Raw genomic sequence first — 20,972 nt, forward strand, 5'->3', positions numbered from 1 at the left:
GTACCTAATGAAATGTCCGGTGGCGGTGCGTCTCCCTGCACCTTCAGTCTGCAGACGACAAGAGCTCCGCCTCGCTTAAGGATGCTGTTTATGTGATTAGAGTAGCAATAGAGCCGCATCTCTTAAAGCTAACGCTGGCCGACTTAATTAATGACGCACCGAAGGAAGGACGGAGACAACCGCGAGGATGATTCTGAAGCTGTCGCCGCTATCAGGTCTCATTTCTGAGATGCTGCCTTTTTTTAATTTTTTATTTTATTTTATTTTTTAGGACACAGCACCCTTCATCTTCGATGATGTCTTTGCTCGCTCTCAGTGGCTAACGTCGCGTCGTTTTTTATTTTTTTATTTTTATTTTTTTTTAATTTCCTTCTTACCTCGGCTATGCTTCTGATCGTGTCCACGTCTCCTCCGCTGTCGTCCCGCCTCGGCCGCATCGTCGTGCCGGGCTCGGTCACCCACTGACGCCGAGGCAGGATGGTGCGCATCGCTAGCGCCCTGGGGCTCGTCATGTTCAGTGTGGCGCTGCTCATTCTGTCCCTCATCAGCTACGTGTCCATTAAGAAGGACTTCCTTCTCGGAACCCCCAGATATGGACCGAACGGGGGACCGAGGATGTACATGTTCCACGCTGGGTATCGGTGAGTTCCAGCCAGGATCTGTTTTGCATTTTTTGTCTGGTGTTTGTTTGCAGCATTTCATTTGGGTCATTGTTACTGTGGATGCTAATTCATAACGGTAACCACAGTGTAGCTACCCAATGGTGAGGGCCTCAGTGCAGCCTCTGACATGGGCCTGGCTGCAGGCACTGGACTGGACATCATCAATGTTGAATTACTCCCTTGTAAATTGGTAGTAATGGAGAGTACAGTGAACCAGAGGTGCGAGTAAGTCACAAATGTGTAATTAAGGCACAAGTCATAACCTTCAACTTCAAGTCTCAAGCAAGTCTAAGTTACGTTTGGGGGTGGGTCATTCATCTCAAGTCGAGAAGTGGAGACCACCAAATTTCAAGCAAGTTGGGTCTCATTGTGTAGTTTAAGCAAATTGTAAGTCAAGTCATACAATCTTGCTCAGTCACAATATTGGAGTGATAAAAACAAAACAAAAAACATTTTGTCCCCCACTGATCATAACACAACAAAGTACCTTTATAGCTCTAAAAATTAAATATCTTAATAAAATTATATTATTTAGAAGAATGCATCATGCATGAGTGTTTGCAGCTACAAATGTATCCAATGTGATAATAAATATCGGCACGTTATACTGTGTTGTATGTTGTTTTTTTGGTGCCAACCCATTTCCCAAATCTATTCACATGTGTAATGGGAGAATGTAGGCTGTCCCTTTATCAAGTTCAGTCAAGTCAGCGTGGATTAGTTTAGGGGGGGCGCTGCCACATCACATATGGCGGACATGCTGACATCCATCAAATCATCTGAAAGTGAAGCCTATATATTAGGGATGTGCTCAAAAAAAGCCCCTTTACAATACACGATACATCGATATGGAGGCGTCAGAATTGATACTGCTTCATTCATAAAGTTTCCCGGCTCCCGGTTTCCCCCCTGAAAGTTGCTCCTTGCAGTGTGCACATAATGACATTGGCGGTAAACCGAAAGTGCTGCTAACATTAGAAAAAGAACATATTTTTGCCATCCAGCATAATAAACATATCATTTGGGTATACATATGACAGTTTTCATATAAATGTACGTAAAGTCATGTAAAATATCAGGATATATAAAGCCTTGAAGTTACGACATGTATTGGGATACGTGTGTCGTAATACGTATCGTGATATGCATCGCATTGTGAGGTTATTAGCAATACCCAACCCTACTATGTTTGTATACATTTCTATGCTTATACCGCAATCACATTTTTAATGGTAGCATTTAAAGATAACAATCTCCATAATGTCTAATATATCAGTTTATTGCTCAATTACATGCACAACTGACATGAAGTTTTGTTGATATTTGATCATCTATTGGTGAGCTAATGTGTCAAGCTAGCTTAGTTAGCTTAGCTTCACGCAAATAGCTTACCTGCATTTGACAAGTGAAGATAAACGTCAGAGATTTGGGTCATCTTGTCTTTGAGTTGCAAACCTTGAATTTCACTCATGTCTTTTTCCCAGTTTTATCAAAAAGATCATCCCAAATCCAAAATATTCGTCTTTGGACCATCCTCCATAACACATAGAACTACTAGTGGGTTGGTTACGGTGCACATGACACACAAAAAAAAAAGACTATATAAAAAATACTTTGTAAACAAAATGACACAAGTAACTGAGCTTAGATAAATCTCTGATGTTTATCTTCACTTGTCAAATGCAGATAAGCTATTTGCGTAAACCGTGAAGCTAAACTAGCTAAGCTAGCTTGACACTTTAGCTCACCAATAGATGATCAAATATCAAAGTCAAGTTGAGTCAGAAGTTTTTGCCAAGCAAGTCATAAGGTGTAAAATCAGCAATAAAGTTAATATTAGCGACTTTCACAATGAACGCTTCAACAACATTGCTAGTACATCACAGTGTAGAATATTGGCTGTTTTTGATTGCTTCCAAAACATATTTTGTCTGCCGTATGTTTCATGTAAAGAAACCAAAGATAGATTAAAATAATGTTACTCTTTATTTAATCGATGAGACACCGCGTCGGTTGCCGTGCAAAAAGGTTCTTTCACTATGGAACTTTGGCTAGTCCTGCCAAGTTGTTGTCTGGAACATTATGTGCAGGGGTGGTCATTATGTTAAATTATTAGTGGGTATATTGTAATGGCTGGAGGTAATTGACAGGCATATTTTTAATCATTTTTGCACCAATAAACCGGTCTAAAATGCTCACATTAGAGTGTGTGCGTTAGCCTGAAGGAAAACATCTGTCACTTAATCTCACATCAGGGATTTTGATGAGCTTTACTAATCTGCCGCTTCTTCTTGAAGTCATTTGACTGCTTCTCACAGAGGGACTGTTATTAATGTCTGGATTAGGAACACGTTTTGAGCTGTTGTCACATTTCAAATTTTAACTGGTATGAATTGTTACGGTAGAACTCGGTTAATTTACAGTAATATTTGATTTACGGCATTTGCTATACTTTTGTTCCTTGCCTTTTAAAATGCTACCAAAGGATTGTTGCCCAGAAAGGTCACCGCCTATTGAGCTGATAAAGAACCTCAGTTTAAAATTTGCTTTGTAACTACTTCCCCGGTTCAAAGCTACTCTAAAGCCACTTTAGATTTTTCCATTTTTTTTCTGTCTCTTTTCTTAAAATGGTGCTGTGTATGTTAGCCATTCTCAAATGAAAAACGTTCCTGTCCGAAGAGGAACTGGATTGGCGCTATAGGGCCCAGCAGGGTCATTACAGTCCACGTCCATGGAAATCCTTCATGTGCGATCAAGAGTGTGATGCTAAAACACAGTTGATCTAGCAAAGGTTCGGGAAGTCAGCAAACTGCCTTTGACTCTGATTTACAGCACAAGCGCTCCATTCATTTCCCTCCTGCTGTAATCATTTTCCTTCTCGCTTGGCTGTCACGGTGGGCCAAGGTTATGCTTTGAGTGAGTTAGACTTGAAGGTCTTTTGGTGGATGGTGGACAAACACTCATATTTCCTTTTGCCATGTTGCACAATTGTGAGAAAGTCTTGGTGACGCTGTTTATCTTTTGTGACCAGTGGATGGATCGTGTGTGTGTCTTCTGTAGTAAAGCCAAAACTGTGCTGTAAATACTCTTTGCTTTATGGATCTAAATGATTGAGGGTTGATTAATTTGCCTAATAACACTCGTAAGTATGGATGTAATAATTATTTTGTATTTAAATGCTTACAATTTAAATTGTCATGAAAGGATTTTAAAATTTGATTAGTTCTTCAAAGGGTTTGACTTATTGTATTCCTTCTGCAGTGAAAGGCCGCCTCGCAAGCCTGACCTCAGGTGAGTACCAATACGCACTTCTTTGGTAAACCTGCACAATTTCATGACATATTACAAGATCTGTAGGAATAATTCTGTTTTCACAAGGGACAAAGTTCCTGGGAATGAGATTGCTTGAATTTGAGGGTAGGACATGGTAGGACAAGTTGTTTGTTTGTTTTTTAAATTTATTTACTTATTTTTTTATTTTTTTTATTTTGAGTATCAACCAGAATACTGGGTGCCACAAAGGTGCTGAAATGACAGACTTACGCTAAGTGGATGCGAGCATCTGTGCAGCTTTGAGTTAAATGCTAATCACAATTAATTTGATCAATATTGTAATCACGATTATTAATGACAATTATTCATCTTGATAGGGAAAACATCTATATTTATTAAATAATAAACCGAAATGTAAACAATTATCAGTACAAGATCCTTCAAAATAAATCGGTTTTGTTGTGTGCTGAGAGGTTTGGATCCCAAAGGCGCAGACACAAATACGATTTTATCTATTTATTTACATCGAGAGGCACAGAAACTCAGAGACGCTGTACACAGGAACAGGTGGACAATAATCCGGCAAAACACAAACAATTCTCAGACCCTTAAATAGACAGTCAATCAATCTCATTGGTGGTGGCTAGACATGTGAGTACTAGTACTGACATGGAATTCTCTGATTGGCTGTTGACTCTGTAATTACAGATAGTTCCTCACATCAACAAACATCATATAGCATAAAAGATCCTTAACAACATAGTCCATATATCATATAGCCTAAAACTAGTTGAAACTGGATACTGTTACATCAATACCAAAACAGACACGTAACGGGTCGTGAACTCTGGCGCACGGTCATGAACTCTACTCAAACTTAACCCAGGCGTGACCCCAGACATGAGACAAGATCCAAACATTACTCCTGCATGACTCGAATCATGACAGGTTTATCTTTTAAGAACAAATGATGAATAATGGGGGAAAAAAAAAACAGAAACTAAATTTACCAAGGGCTAAAGGCAATTTTTGCTGTACTTTGTTCTCTCGACATGACTCACTCTCAACAGTTCACCGGGTAATCAAGCCTTAACCATCCATCTAAATTTGTACTTGTCGAGAAGGTGTTTGTTTAGATATGCAGCACATTACAGGCGATCACTGTGCAGCCCTTCTTTAAATTGAAGACATTTTAAGAGTTTCTTTCTCTTAAGAGGGTGAAAAATACACTCAAGACAGTACCTATAAAATCCCTATAAACTTCACTACCTACCAGTTTACCACATTAAATGTGTCAGCAAAATAAAGTGTTGATGGGACAAATAAATTCCATTCATCTTTCCATTTGTCCTCAATGGCGTTATGACTGGTCGCCATTCAACAGAAAGGCGCAATGCCATTTCAAGTCTTTAACTAACCTTACGAGGGGAAACAAATTCAATCCTATCATAAAAGAATATCCCTGACATTTGCACCACAAACAAATCTGCAGCGAACTGATTTACATGTTGCATCCGTCACCAAGTTACCACTCGCTGGTGGTCCGTTGCTGACCTATAAAAGTCTTATGTCGCCCGTTCAATAACCAATAAAACGAGTACGTGTGTCCAGCAGGGGCGTCCGTATTCATGCACCAAGGTTCTCTTGGCTATTATTGTTCATGCTTGTTGCTGCTAGCGCAGACTGTGATACATTTTAAGCACCTCTAGACTGTATTTGATACATAAGGTGATGCGTCAAGTCAACAAGGCTAGAAAATGTGCACAAATTGTTGGTGTGATGTCACTACACCTCCAGTAAAAAGCCGCAAACTCTTCTTAGGTTAAGATGTCACACATTATAGCTATTTTATCATATGCCTTCTGTATGGGTAGGAAAAAAAACCTTTTGTAGTCTTACTTGACAAATGGATAAATGACATCATGTCCTAAAACAGTGGTGTCCAAGCTTTTTTGCTTCAAAATCTAATTAGGGATCGAACCAAGGGTCTACAGCTTGGTAGTGCAGAACACTCCCATCGAGCTAAACTTCTTGGCTGTCTACACAGCTTAACACTTTATTTGAAAGTTTAGGGATGAAATGACTGCAGCTGTATGCGGTTCGGTAACAACTCCACTCGGCGCAGCGACTTTAAGAACGGCGACGAAAGACCAACGAATCAACAGGATGTCATATTGCTTGCATTATTGTATTGCAAGACCCGCCAGGCTTCCCATTATGTCAATGTTATTTTATGTTTCTTGGACGTGCCGTGTCTGTGAAGACAAATTCCTTGTGTGTTTTACATACTTTGTCAATAAAGATGATTCTGATAAGTTCCCACGATAATTCTGAAACATAAAAATATCAATAGGCAACACGACACGGTAAATTCTTTAGAGTGAATTTGACTCTATTTAGAGTGGGACAAAATAGACTCAGTTTTACACTTGGAAGAGCAAAATTAGAGAATTGTGGAAAAAAACGTCACCCAAGTTACACTGCATCCTGACTGTCAAAGATGCGCTTGAGCAAGATATCAAACCACTTTTTTTTTCCCATCTAAACTTGTTGACTGCTTTCTTTCCACATTTTCTGCCTCCCCTGTGTAGCTCCCAGTTGGCACTGAAGTATCTGGATCCAGCTTTCACACCACTGACCAACGCTCTTAGCGAAGACCTGAAGAATTCCTCTAAATGGAGGTACAACAGCACAGCTTTTATCCAACAAAGGTACGTATGTAAACAAACATATGGATCACATAAAACAAAAATTATATTAATTCATTATTCGGGATGTTCCACTCAGGATTTCATGCTGTTGATTCTGATACGATAATCCACGAGTGAGATTGGCCTGTACCGATCATATGGATATGGATTTTTTTCAATTTTAGAGCTGCTCACTAAAGATTATTTTATCTCATTCAAACCCAAAAGCGTATAAATATGTTTTTTAACAATTTGTCCTGCTCTCCCAAAAACGTACTTAAACATTTTTATGTATTTTTATGCAAGAGTATACAGAAGGCTTTGATACAGCTTCTGATATGAAGAAGTCACATAAATGGTAGTTGCAACAAAAAAAAAAAAAAAAAAAAAAAAAAAAAAAAAAACGGCCAGCAGGTGGCAGCAGAGTATAAGAGATCAGCCAAGGACATGTTGCAACAAGCTCTTTCTCCCATTGTTTTCAACAGGTTTTTGAATATTGATGAAACCGAACTATATTCTAATGCTAATTGCTGCAAAACGGAAACAGATATAAATACTTTTTTTTTTTCCCTTGATGAAAGTAGAGAGTTGGTAGGTTCCATGTTTTATAGCAATAGAACAGAATATTCTGTGGACCTTGCAAAATCAGTCAAAATCCAGTAAAATGGCTCAGAGTGAATGAGTTTAGCCCTGCGATTGGCTGGCAACCAGTCCGGGGTGTACCCCGCGCCTAAAGCCCAATGCCAGCTGAGATAGGCTCCAGCACCCCCTGCGACCTTTGTGAGGAATAAGTGGTCAAGAAAATGGATGAATGAATGAGTTTAAATGTGATTGAAATATATATATTTTTTATTAACTGATAAACCAGTTGTTGTTTTTTAACTCTGACTGCAAAAAACGTTTAATAACGATTAGTAAAATCACGATGTATGCCGCCATAAATGTTAAATGACGTCAACTACGTTTTTTTTGTTTGTTTGTATGTTTTAATCAATGGTCAGTGCAACATCTAAGTGAGGCGTGCCTGGTCAATAGGTTGTGGAATCAAAAACACTCACTAATTATGGCCAGAAGATGGCAGCATTGTATCTCTTTTCAATGGGCTGCCGGTGTATGAAATTACAATGAAACATGACAAAATCTGATGAAATAGAACTTTTTCAAAGATGAATCACTGCGATTGGCTGGCAACCAGTCCAGGGTGTCCCCTGCCTACTGCCCAGAGCCAGCTGAGATAGGCGCCAGCACCCCCCGCGACCCTTGTGAGGAATAAGCAGTCAAGAAAATGGATGTATGGATGAATCATCCAAGCCTTTGTCATATTAAAGTTTTTTTGTTTTTTTTTAAACATCTTGCAGTAAAAGAGTTAAACATTTTTTAAACATCTATTAAAACATTGTCTACATTACCCTTTATCATCATCCATTCCTTTTGGCTTCTTTCAGGAAGGAAATCTCCCAGTACATCGACATTCCTCACAACTTCACCTTAACACGCAGCTTAGTCCGCATTGGCCAGCTGATGCATTACGCCTACTCCAGCCACAAGTACGTCTACTCCATCGGCGAGAACTTCCGCTCGCTCCTCCCCGAGGTCTCGCCGATTCTGAACAAGCACTACAATGTCTGCGCAGTCGTTGGCAACAGCGGCATCCTCACCGGCTCACGTTGCGGCGATCAGATTGAGAAGTTTGACTTTGTCTTCCGCTGCAACTTTGCACCAACAGAGGTCTTTAAGAGGGATGTCGGGCGGCGCACAAACATGACAACCTTTAACCCGAGTATCTTGGAGAAATACTACAACAATCTACTGACGGTGCAGGATAGGAATAATTTCTTCCTGAGCTTAAAGAAGCTGGACGGTGCGATTCTGTGGATCCCAGCGTTCTTCTTCCACACGTCGGCCACAGTGACCAGGACGCTGGTGGATTTTTTTGTGGAACATCGCGGCCAGCTGAACGTGCAGCTGGCCTGGCCTGGAAATATCATGCAGCACATAAACAAGTAAGACGTGCACCCTCACATGCACAAACATTACAGTGCGCGTCAACAATTAAAGACAACAGTGATTGCCCACCATGGTTATTATTGTTAACTATTTATAACAAAACTAAAACTCCTTTTTAAGATGATTATAAATGTATTTATTTCTGTATTACTGTACAACCAAACGGAAGAATAAATATCAAAAAGTCATTTGGGAATCGTTAATCTTTATTACATGATAATTACGGTGATTTTTTATTTTTTTTTAATCTTGCACTTGACTTATTTTCCATTTGTTAAAAAAAAACTAATGCTAAAATTAATTAATAATAAAAAAATTAAACAATTTCAGAAAAAACAACAACCTGCTCTAAAATTTGCTGAATTTAAAACAAAATAAGAACAAACTATAATGAAAAACTGAAAACTATTATAACCCTGTTCCCCACCTGGGTACTGTATGTTTTTGTAAGAAAAAAAAAAATCCTAAACGATATTTGCATTCATACACTCAAAATGACCCATAATAACCTAATATGGGTAAAAAATAACCCAATTCTCTATTTGGGTCGATTTGACCCAATTTTTTGTCAGGAAAGGGGTTTTTTTAGTGGTAAACAATTCCTAAATATTGGTCAGATCATTTATTTAGGTAAAAAAAGGTAAAAAAAAAAAAAAAAGAAGAAAAAAAAGAAAAATATGTCATTTTGTCAAGAACAACCCTGGAAGTTGGGTCAAATTGACCCATAAGGTGAATTCGCCCATTTTTGATCCATAATTTGGTTACTTTTGACCAAACTGTTTTTAGAGTGTTGATACTGAGTTAATATTTGTTTGATACGGAATCATGTGGCTGCCCAATGTGGTGTTAAAATTTTTGACAGGCAATCTTGTTTGAACGTATTTGCAAATACATTCAAATGTATATAAATATGTTCAAACAAATTTGTAAATAATACGTTCAAACATATTTGCAAATACTTTCCAATGTACATATAGGCTAAATGCTAAAAACATAATGTTACAGGTTATTGAAATGCTAATGATTTTTGTTTAGCATTTGGCCTACATAATACCAATACGCTCAAAAAATAAGTAAGTAAACAGTTTATTCGTATTTTTTTTAAATTATGTCTAGAGTGCATGAGTTCCATTTGGCTTTTTCTTTTTCTCACGGGATATGAATTGTGGGGAAAAAATACCGAACGGAAATAATGCATTACAGACATAATAATAATACAATAATAGACCAAATTGATTTTAGCAATTAGCCTCCAAGTTCGTTCAAACGAGTTTGCAAATACGTTCGAGCGACATTTTATAGGCTGCAACTTATTATTAACTTTGCTGTATTTCAAATTCAGACTCAAATCAAATTTTTGAACAGCTGCAGACCACATGTTGACATTTATTTTTTTACAACTGTGTGCGGCCGTTTGTGTGTGTGGAGATTTAAGCTCAAAAGACAGATTATAGAGAAAGTACTATTTAGTGAAAGGTATGGCACCGAGTTGAAACTGCAGAAAGGGATTTAAGTGTTGTAGTAACAGAATGGGCCACTCTTACAGTAGCCTAATCTTCACCAAGCCCATTAAATCTACCTGCTGGGGAAGTATTACCACGTTTAAGCAGCTCAGGCTGGCTTTTAGCACTTCAACCACTTGCTGAGCACCTTTTGTTGAGACCAGTCTGAAGAGTGTCGACTCTCTAACAAGGATGTGGATAAGGGGGATTTGGCAGTGTTGTTACTTAAAATGAACTGGTAATTGCATTTGACCGAGAAATGACTCCGCTAAATCAAAATACCAACGAAAGAATTTAAAGACCATGCCTGTACGCCAAATGTTTATTGCCAAATATCATGATCATGCTTTTGATCTTCTTAAATAATAAGAATACTAATGATAATTTCAAACTTAATGATAATGATATTCACAATGATGATAAGAAGAAGGGGCTTACTACTAAAAACAGCATCAATGCAGATATTCTACATTACATTCTTGGAATATGCAATCAAATTTATTCTGACCAATTAAATTACGTACAGGAAACTAGGAGTAAAACATTTACTATCCATCCATCCATTTTCTTGCCGCTTATTCCTCACAAGGGTCGCAGGGGTGCTGGAGCCTATCCCAGCTGGCTTCAAGCAGTAGGCGGGGTACACCCTGAACTGGTTGCCAGCCAATCGCAGGGCAACATTTACCATTATATTGTAAAATGTTTCAATATTGTTTAGGACAAATGTTCAGTAATGTTACAACCATGTGGTGTATTCCTTCCCTTGTGTTATGGTCAGCCATACAGAAGCGGATTGCATTAACTTAAAAAAAAATAATAATAATCTACATTTTTTTTATTCCTGGGTATTTTTTTATTTATTTTTTTTTGGAGTGGCTTTATTTTTTCCTGTTTTATGGAATATTTGTTTTTTTAAGGAGTATTTCTTACTGTTTTTCCAAATATTCTTTGCTCAGTATGTTTTTCTGTTTTTCATAATTTTTTCTTTTTTTCACAATAATTATTTTTCTCTGTTTTTTAATTTTTTTTCTTTAAAAAAAAATCTGTTTTTCAGATTTTTTTTTTACTGTTTCTCTAAATTGTTTTCTGCTTTTCATAGGTTTTTTTTCTGTTTTTTGGAATATTTTTGTCTGTTTTTTCAGAATATTTTCTTCTCCATTTTCAGATTTTTTTCGTTTGTTCTTCTGTTGTTTTGAATATTGTATGTATTTTTTATATTTTGGTTGTTTGAAAATTTTATTTTTTTAATGGCAGAACAAAAGTATTTTAAAAAAAAGAAGGAAAAATATCGGCAAAACCAGAAAAAAATATTCCATAAAACAGGGAAAAAAAAAAAAAAAAGCACAAAAAAAAATAAAAATACAGGATTCCCCTCCAGCCCACTCAAGTAAATGCAATCTGCTTCTGTGCAGTCTAATACTCTGTTCTCTTCATGTTTCTTCTCAATCGGACTCACCAGCTACTGGAAAACTAAGCAGCTGTCGCCAAAGCGTCTGAGCACCGGCATCCTGATGTACACGCTGGCGTCTTCTATGTGTGACCAGATCCACTTGTATGGCTTCTGGCCATTCGGCTGGGACCCCAACACAGGGAAGGAGTTGCCTTATCACTACTACGACAAGAAGGGCACCAAGTTCACCACCAAGTGGCAGGAGGCCCATCAGTTGCCTGCTGAGTTCAAACTCCTCTACAAGATGCACACAGAGGGACTGCTGAAGCTCAGCCTCTCCCACTGCGCTTAGACATGAAACTGCGGGAGGTATTTCAATTGTCTCACCAGAGCTTCCACGGGCCCGAGTCACAAAAGGACCAGTCAGACGAGGACTGATAAATGTGGTTTTCGCAACAGCACGAGCTTGGCAATGGACTCTCGTGCTATTTTAGCACAAGATTGCAGAGTCTATCTCTATCAAGCTGTGACGGCCCCTCGCTGAACCTGTAGAAACAAGGACTCTGTTCTTTTTTTCTTCTTCTTCTTCAGTGAAAACACTCAAGGACTGCTGCTCCTTAGGTCATGCTGCGCTTCAGCAAAACATCACAAGTGTGTTACTTAAGGTGGTTCAAACTTAACGATTCCTTAACATTAATTGTCACACATGGACCATACATATCCCATCCTTGTGTTATTACAGGGGTGTCCAAACTTTTTCCTCTGAGGGCCACATACAGAAAAACAGAAAGCTGCAAGGGCCACTTTGAGTTTTTTTTAATTTATTTATTTATTAACACAGTCATTGCCAGACCAGCAAAGAATGCATCATTTGACGTCTTTTAACGTCAATGGCAGTGAATGAGTTAAACATGGTAAAAATCAATGAAGCAATTATAAATTGTTGATATAATTTACACTTACTTCTTGAAAACTGCTAACAGTCACAAGACCCCACAGTGACCCCTGTGTGCCACTATAATAGATACACCTCTCCACTGAACAGCAGCTGAATCCCAACTTGACATTCTGAACCACAACAAGAACAACTGGTAGTAAACTCACCACACTTAAGAACCATTAATTTAATGTGATGTTTTCACAAATTGGACCTTGACACTAAGCAACAAGTGGATTTTTTTATTTTTATTTCTGAAACTGAAATATTAGCTGCAAATTTGTGTCTTTGCGTAGCTAGAAATGTTTCATCCAGCCTCTTTTTTCTCTTTTTTTTTTTTTTTTTTTTAACAGCATTGAAAAATTATTTTTAGTATTTGCTGTGGGCCGCCAAAAAATGTATGGCGGGCCGCAAATGGCCCCTGGGCCGTAGTTTGGACACCCCTGTGTTATTACCTCCACCAAGCAGAGAAGCTTGAGGAAAGAGCTACTGTATGTGATCACACTTTTTTTTTTGTTCAAAATCAACATCCACTGCACAAACAGAGATAGGGCTCGTCACGTTAGGCCTTGGTGGAGGTATCTGCTGTACCAAGTGTCGTTCTAGTTGTCAATGCATCGCCTCAATGCCTTGAGGGGGGAGGGGACGCCCGGGTGGTACCGCGTACAATAAACCAGGGTTTCTGCAGGAATATTGCACAACTGTGGGGATTTCTCCGGCATCTGTTTTCTGAAAATATCAAAATATGTTGTAAAAGTACAGAATTACTTCAAAACACATCGCATGTGCGTATTATGAAAAAGGAGTTGACATCCTGTCAAGGATTTTCTTAGAATGTGTATACAGCATAGCGACGATTTATTAGAAATTATTAGAAATAATGTAAAGTAAATTAGCTGCGTGGGAATGACAGTTAAAAGACATGATTTGTTAAGGTGGACAGAAACAAAAGGTGGATTAAAAAATTTGGGCTATTTTTGTGCCACTTTTTTTTTTCCACGATTGTATTCAATGATTCTTTCTAGACAGCAGCGAAAACAAATTCACACTCATCTCAATTGAATTCCACTGGTAACTTTGACCCTGACGTTTCTGCATGATTTGTCAAAACTAAAATATACGTCACATATATAAAGTGTGACATCTTACCACAAATAGGCAGTAATTTTGCTGTACCGTTTGTTCTCTGAAATTTGAGATGGTTCTGTTTGATTTGTTGTATTTCACAGTAATGCACTTCAAAAGGGTTATGGCTCTCATACAAAGCTTGAAATGACAGTGGTGCCTTGAGATACGAGTGACTTGAGTTGTGAGGTTTTTTTTTTTTAGATGCATGTCATTAGGCAAATGTTTTACTTCGAGTGTTGGGCAAAATTTTGAAATACAAACATGTACAATATTATGTGCTGTTATATTTGCTAAAGCGCAGATTATAAAAAAAAAGTGTTTTGTTTTGTTTTTTTGGTGAGGGGAGCTGCAATATATGAATGGCATTTCCATTCGTTTCAATGGGGAAAGTGTTATAAGCTACCAGAATGGTCACATAAATTGAACTCGCCTCTCAATGAACCACTGTACCAAAATCATATTAATAACTAGACTAAGTGCAATTTCTGGAGAAATTGCGTGGGAATGCTGAAAGCTGAATGCCAATAGCTGAATGCTAAGATGAATGCATATGAAGTAAATTGAAAGATAAATTATGTGAAAATTACAAAGTTTTAATTGAAGTTGAAAGATAAATTAATATAAAGAACTGCACAGTATCACAGAACTGGTAATGATGATGATGGTAACGTAGGCGTGGAAAGTTGGACTTAAAAAAAGTTCAATGTCAGTCCCATTGAAAATGAATGTGGGAAAGGTGATATTTAACGTCAAATTGTGCGAGTACTGTAAGCGTGAATTTTTGAAGCAAGTTGAAATTTGAACGTGTCAATCGGAAGTATTATGTGGGAGTTGTTTCACGGCAAAAAAGTGAGGAGGATAAAAATCCAAATAACATATGTGGGATGCTTTCTGCATTCCCACAACTAGACTGAGTGCAATTTCTGAAGAAATTGCGTGGGAATGCTGAAAGCTGAATGCTAATAGCTGAATGCTAAGCTGAATGCTTATGAAGTAAATTGAAAGATAAATTACAAAGTTTTAATTACAGTTGAAAGATAAATTAATATAAAGAACTAAGCAGTATCACAGAACTGGTAATGATGATCAGTTGTATGTATGGAAGTAGGCGTGGAATGTGGGATTTAGAAAAAGATCAATGTCAGTCCCATTGAAAATGGATGTGGGAAAGTTGATATTTAACATCAAATTGTGTGAGTACTGTAAGTAATATGGAATCAGGCGATATATAACCCCGGAATACGTGAATTTTTGAAGCAAGTTGAAATTTGAACGGTGTAAATTGGAAGTATTATGTGGGAGCAGTGTGACATCAAAAAAAGTGTGGAGAATAAAAATCATAATAACATATGTGAGATGCGTTCAGCATTCCCACAATAAATAGAGTACACGTTCAATGTTCATGCAACTAGGTTCAGAGTTGTTGTCCAACTGACTGTATTTACTGTGTTTTATTTACAGACTTGTGTTTGTTTATATTTTTTAAAAGCGCTTCATCTTCTTAGGTTAAGATGTTTGATACAAAATCTAGTATTTAAGTGTATAAAAGCAATCCAGTTTTCTTTAATGTGTACTAATAGTCGCCTTGATTGTACAACATTCTCACAAGTAGTTAAGAGGATTGTGACCAAAAAGACAAAAACAAGCATAGGTTAATAAGAGGCTATTGTACTAATTAAAATCTATTTGTTGTGCATCATCAACTGTCTTATATACTTCCATTGATGATAAACGTACTATTATTCTCCATGCCTTATTTATGTCCAGGTGTTGTTTTTTTGTTTTTTCATTTGCATACTCAGGTTTTGTCCAGTATGTATCCACAATTGTTGGCTCAATGTTTATACTTATCAGTATTGAGCATGATCTGTTTAAGTGAATGTAGAGTAGGTCCACCCCAGGTGGGTTGATCATGTCCATTACCGTTCCCTCGAGCTCACAAGAATTTTGTGTCTTTCTAATTTGTCATTACTCCAATTTGGTTGCACAAGTCACATAAATACAGTAAAGCCAATGCAAGATGTCAAGTTATAGTCGTTCTTTAAAAGACAATTACTGCTATTGTAATACACTACCGAAAAAAGGTAGTTAGACACATTTAGAAAAGTTGTTCTGAGACGTTTTTGGACAATCCTATGCTTAAGGTAGGGTAGGCCATTTGGTGTTCCAACATGAATGTGTCCCGGTGTACAAATCAAGGTCCATAAGGGCACGCTTGAACAAGTTTGCTGTGGAAAAAAAACTTTTGACGGACACAACCAGAGACATCCGTGTTCTCTAACCTACTGTTTTTCTGGATGAATAGACAAAACAAATCCCACAAATGCACTACAAAATCCTGTACACAATCTTTGCAGAAGAGAATAAAATGTTATAACTGCAAAAGGAGGCCAACTCCATATCTATATTTTCTCAGATTTTACTTTCCTGTAGGTTTCACAAACACACGCACACACTGGTGATGAATCTGTGGATTATTTTGTTGATGAATCAGATTGAAAACAAGTTTTAATTTTCATCGCTATATTAAAAAACAAAACATTATTTCAAATTGAAAGTGCAGAAAATGCACAAATGTTTTCTGTAACACAAAAAAATAATCGGTTTGCTTTCATGCACGAATCAGGAAATATATACCGTTGAGAGGCTAAAATTGCAAGGATTTGGACTATTTTACATTAAACAATGTAACATTCTAGATTATACTTCTTCCTATTATTCTGAATTTCTTGTTGTGATCCAGCATCAATCACATATTGAATGTACTAAAACGACTCATTGTGTAATCATTCTCCAATATGTTTTGATTTATGCTGCAATGTGTTATCGAGATGAGAAGCAAAATAAGGACTATTTTGATCAACCATTTCTGTATTGTCGGCGTGCTTTAGCCTTTTATTTTTTATGTTTAAACTTTTCCGTACATATCTTAACATTTTGCTGCCATTTTAGTTACACATTTCAAACAAAGATACTGTTTGTGTTTGTTTGTTTTCCAAGTCAGTTTGTCGGTTTCCTTTAGAAATTTTATTGTGACACATATAAATGTTTAAAAAGAATATGAACAATGTTTCATGGTGAAATAATCGTTTGCTGTGTAACATTCCTACATTTCACAATAAATGTAGAGATGAATATATAATGTATCACTGAATTCTGATAATATGCTGCAGAGGAAACTTGGGTGGGAAGCTTGAAATGAAACATATCTGCTATTGAGTACTTTTAGTCATCACTCAGAGATTAAACTTCATTAAATTCTCTAATTTAAAAAAAATATGAGTGCTGTCATTTTTTTCATCAGTCTAATTTATTTATACTTTTTTTGTAAAAACATATTTTGACAATGTTCTCATTGTCTACTCCTGATCACACACAAGCACACTGTCTCGAAGACCACGAAAGTAACTGTATATGAGATTTCCATAATCTGTGTAAAAATTGAAAATATATTTTAGACTCATAAATATGATTTAGTAAAAGTGTATATATATATATATATATATATATATATATATATATATATATATATATATATATATATATATATATATTATTCTTACATACAAATTTAAGAACATTTTTATAAACATATTGTTTAATCAATGTTTTATATTTTAGTGTTCAGTTTTGTGAGCCAACAACAAAATAGTAAATAAATAATATAATTGTTGGTACTGTAAATTAATTCCTAAAATTAAATCAAATACACTTCTGGCAGAAAATAAAAGGAGAAAAAAGGTCAAGCAATGTAGGTCAGCATGTACGTAAATGAGAGGTCAGAAGGCGTGTGCCAGTGGAGACTGACCTTTGACCTCTGACCCCTTCACTCCGCTGATTTATGTCAGCATCATGTAACAAAAGAAAAACGGGGATCAAGTCAAACGCTAGACTTGATCAAATGCCTGATGTGTCAAAAATATTTTTCATAGCATCTGAATGCATCATTTCAACTTGCTGTAGTTCAAAGTAGGACTGTAAACAGTTTAACAAAAGATGATTTTTTTTAAAATGACAAAAGGTTATATTTTATGATTACTGTATTGACTGTTTCAAATCAGATGCAAATTTGTGAAAAAGATCTTCAATAATTGATTTCAGCTAGCAAGCAAAACAGAAAAACAACATTTCAAAAATGAATTTCATTGTTTTCATACATTTCAGGTAGTGTCAAGTGTCAAATCAGTTCATGTCACATACAAATACTGTACCAACGTGTTACATTAACAATGTGCACACAAGCAGGTTCAACGTGCAGCACGTCATTGATTCACGGAACAATAGTCATATTAAATCTCGAGCAGCTCTGAGACGCTTTTGGTCACATTAATAAGCTCCACTAATCTCCTGTCATTTCTAATTCAGCTTGTGTAGTTGCTGTAAATTATTAATACTCCTTTTCTTCTCCTTCTTATCCGCCTCTTTGATCAGAAGTTTAAAAAGTCAGAGACCCCCGCTCCCTCTTCAGGCCGAGAAGAAATCAATAGGTTAAATCAAATGTTATGATTAAAAGAACTACACTCCAGAGGACATTAAATAATCATGTCAAGGGAGGAGTCCCAATAGTTCCAGCGCACCTTTGAGTCTTTGGTTAATGAATAACAACTCTGTAAAACTAACTTTACCTCATACACGGTAACATGGAGGAATTTTTTTTTGTACATTTCCTTCATAAAAGCATCACACATTTATTTTCAAATGCATCTCCAAAATGTCACATATTTCCATAGCATTTTTATTTTTTTTTTAAACGGTGTGTACCTCTCTCCATATGTAACCATAAAGTTGAAAGGTATTCAAACGCACGCGCGCACATGCTCGGTATTGATGACTCTCGTGTGTACAGATGAGAAATAAAAGCTGCCCTCAGATCAGCGTGCATGTTGAGTGGAAGGAAACAAAGCGCCCATGGAAATTCATCACTAATATTGATTTGAATTAGCATGAGCTCGTTCTGCCCGTGGTCATGTTCTTTCGAATGTTTGCTCGAGCATACTGTACTGTATGTGTTATGCATGCGTGGAGCTGCTTGTGTGCCCAGTGTGTTTTTTACTTAAGGGAATTATGTAAAATGTGGAAAAATATTCAGAATTTTATTATAGGATGGCTTTGGAGGACAGAAAGCTGGCAATGACATATTTGTTATGGGATCTCACTGGGAATGTTTGAAGGGGAAAAAAAAGCTAAGAATATAATATGTTCTCTGTTTGGTTTGTCCAGTACTCTTAAAGTGTAGATGCAATATTTATTTAGAATTGCAGAATTGCATTTGTGGAGTCAATAATTAGTAATAATCATACTGTATGTACAGTATGTACTCATGACATACACAACTGTGTATATGGGGAATAAAACACAGCTTGCATTTTTTGAGGGTACAAACAGTAATTTATTTATTTATTTATTTATTTATTTTTATTTTATTTACAGCATTAATACAATTATACTCTCATCCAGCATCAGATGGAAAAATGCATGATGGAAAAATAATGGCATCATGCTGCTAAAATGATTTTTATTTTTTTTTTGTCATTTATTTTGAAACAAATAAAAAAATTTAAAATAAAATTGTATTTCTCGGGAAAGCCAATTTCCACAATAGCGAAACGTAATTTTTTAAAAATTTTGAATTAAAGATTTTCTCGAAATGTTTTGTATTGAAATGTTGAGGTTTTTTTTCCAAGGTTTTTTTTTTCCGAGTTTTTTATTTTTTTTATTTTTTATTTTTAAACACAGTATTAATACAATAATACTCTCATCCAGCATCACATGGAAAAATGAATGATGGAAAAATAATGGCATCCTGCTGCTAAAATGATTTTTTTTTAAACTAAAACAGTAATTTATTTTTAAACAAATAAAAATTTTAAATAAAATTGTATACTCGTATTTCTTTGTTGCGAAATGCGGGAAAGCCAATTTCCCCAACAGTGAAACTCATTTATTTTTATTTTTTTTAATTAAAGATTTTCTCAAAATGTGTTGTCATGAAATGTTGAGGGGTTTTCCTTTTTTTTTTTTTTTTTTTTTTTTCAGCATTAATACAATAATACTCTCAATCCAGCATCAGATTGAAACATGCATGATGGAAAAATAATGGCATCCTGCTGCTGAAATGATTTTTAAAAAAAAGTTTTATTTAAAAAAAAGAAAATCATCAAACCTCATTTGTAACCCTGCGTTGCAGTTTCCCAAGTTCAAGAATTTCAAATAACCAACACACTAATTCATGGTCAGAAATGAATGGCTGTTGAGTGAGTGTTTATTTAGAGTTGGACACACAGAGATGATGGCGTGTGGTCACATTTGAATACAGCGGGCGGCTCTGCACGCGGCCATTGTGTTCTCATTAATAGCTGATTTCATGGCCAACAGGACCTCAACAAAAGAGGCAGTAGGTCTGAAAAGTTTGAAAAGATTTCAAGAGAATAAAGGAGAAAAAGGAGGTGCTGCGAGTGAGGAGGAAGAGGAGGAGGAAGGTGGCATCAGATGGAGGAAGAATAAAATGGAGCTTTTTCTTGAATCGATTCTCCAAACCAAAGACTAAGGTTGAGCTATGTGATGCTACATTGTTACTATTTACTCTCTTACTATTCTATTATGACATGTCTATTTCTAATGTGCGCGTGCGTGCATGTGTTTTGTAAATAATAGATTTGTCGCCACTTCACTGAATATGACATGTACATACTGTATTTACATTTCATAATGTACTTATATTTAAATCAGTGAGTTCAGTCGATGGGTTAAAAACGTTAATCTGTCTTGTTACTAAAAATAAGATTTATTCTACAAAGACTTAGTTTTTTTTAATTTGCGTATTTTTCAATAAAAGCTCATCACCTTTTTAAAATTAAAAGAATGTGTTTGCAGATTGGAATTATTTGATCATACATAAATTAAGGTATGGTAATATGTAATATTGACTATTGAACAGAACACTCTGCTGCATTTTAATAATTTAGTCAGAGACTGCAATATTTATTCGTATATTTTAATTTTTCTAAAAAAAAAAAATTAGTTTTTTAAATACATACAATATATAGGCCTATGTGTGTGTTTATGTTGAAATGGATAAATATATATTTATAATGTACAGTATGTTGTATCATCCACTGCAAAACCTACCCTGCTAAATTTTATGTAGTCAGTGACTGCATATTTCAATGTTTTAAAAACATTATGACATTTTTAAAAATCAAATATTTGTATGTAGATTTAGACTATATGAACATATCAAATTTGACATGGATAATATAAGCCACTGTAAATACAGGTTGTTATTATTTAGCCAAGTCAATGTATTTAATCACTGAATTTTTGTCACATATTTTTGTATTTTTGTTATGTGTACTATATATTAAAATAATTCTAAAATGACAT

At 36.0% G+C, this 20,972-nt stretch overlaps 1 protein-coding gene across 1 annotated transcript; it reads left to right on the forward strand.

Moving 5' to 3' along the window:
* Nucleotides 1-254: 254 nt before the first annotated feature.
* On the forward strand, nucleotides 255-16,856 carry st8sia3 (ST8 alpha-N-acetyl-neuraminide alpha-2,8-sialyltransferase 3). Its single transcript, XM_077497616.1, has 5 exons — nucleotides 255-641; nucleotides 3,924-3,953; nucleotides 6,527-6,646; nucleotides 8,071-8,628; nucleotides 11,594-16,856. Exons 1-5 carry the CDS (start codon nucleotides 478-480, stop codon nucleotides 11,874-11,876), a joined length of 1,155 nt encoding a protein of 384 aa, XP_077353742.1. The 5' UTR covers nucleotides 255-477; the 3' UTR covers nucleotides 11,877-16,856.
* The last annotated feature ends 4,116 nt before the right edge of the window (nucleotides 16,857-20,972 follow it).

The sequence above is a fragment of the Festucalex cinctus genome, chromosome 15 (genome assembly GCF_051991245.1).
Source record: "Festucalex cinctus isolate MCC-2025b chromosome 15, RoL_Fcin_1.0, whole genome shotgun sequence".
Classification (NCBI taxonomy): domain Eukaryota; kingdom Metazoa; phylum Chordata; class Actinopteri; order Syngnathiformes; family Syngnathidae; genus Festucalex; species Festucalex cinctus.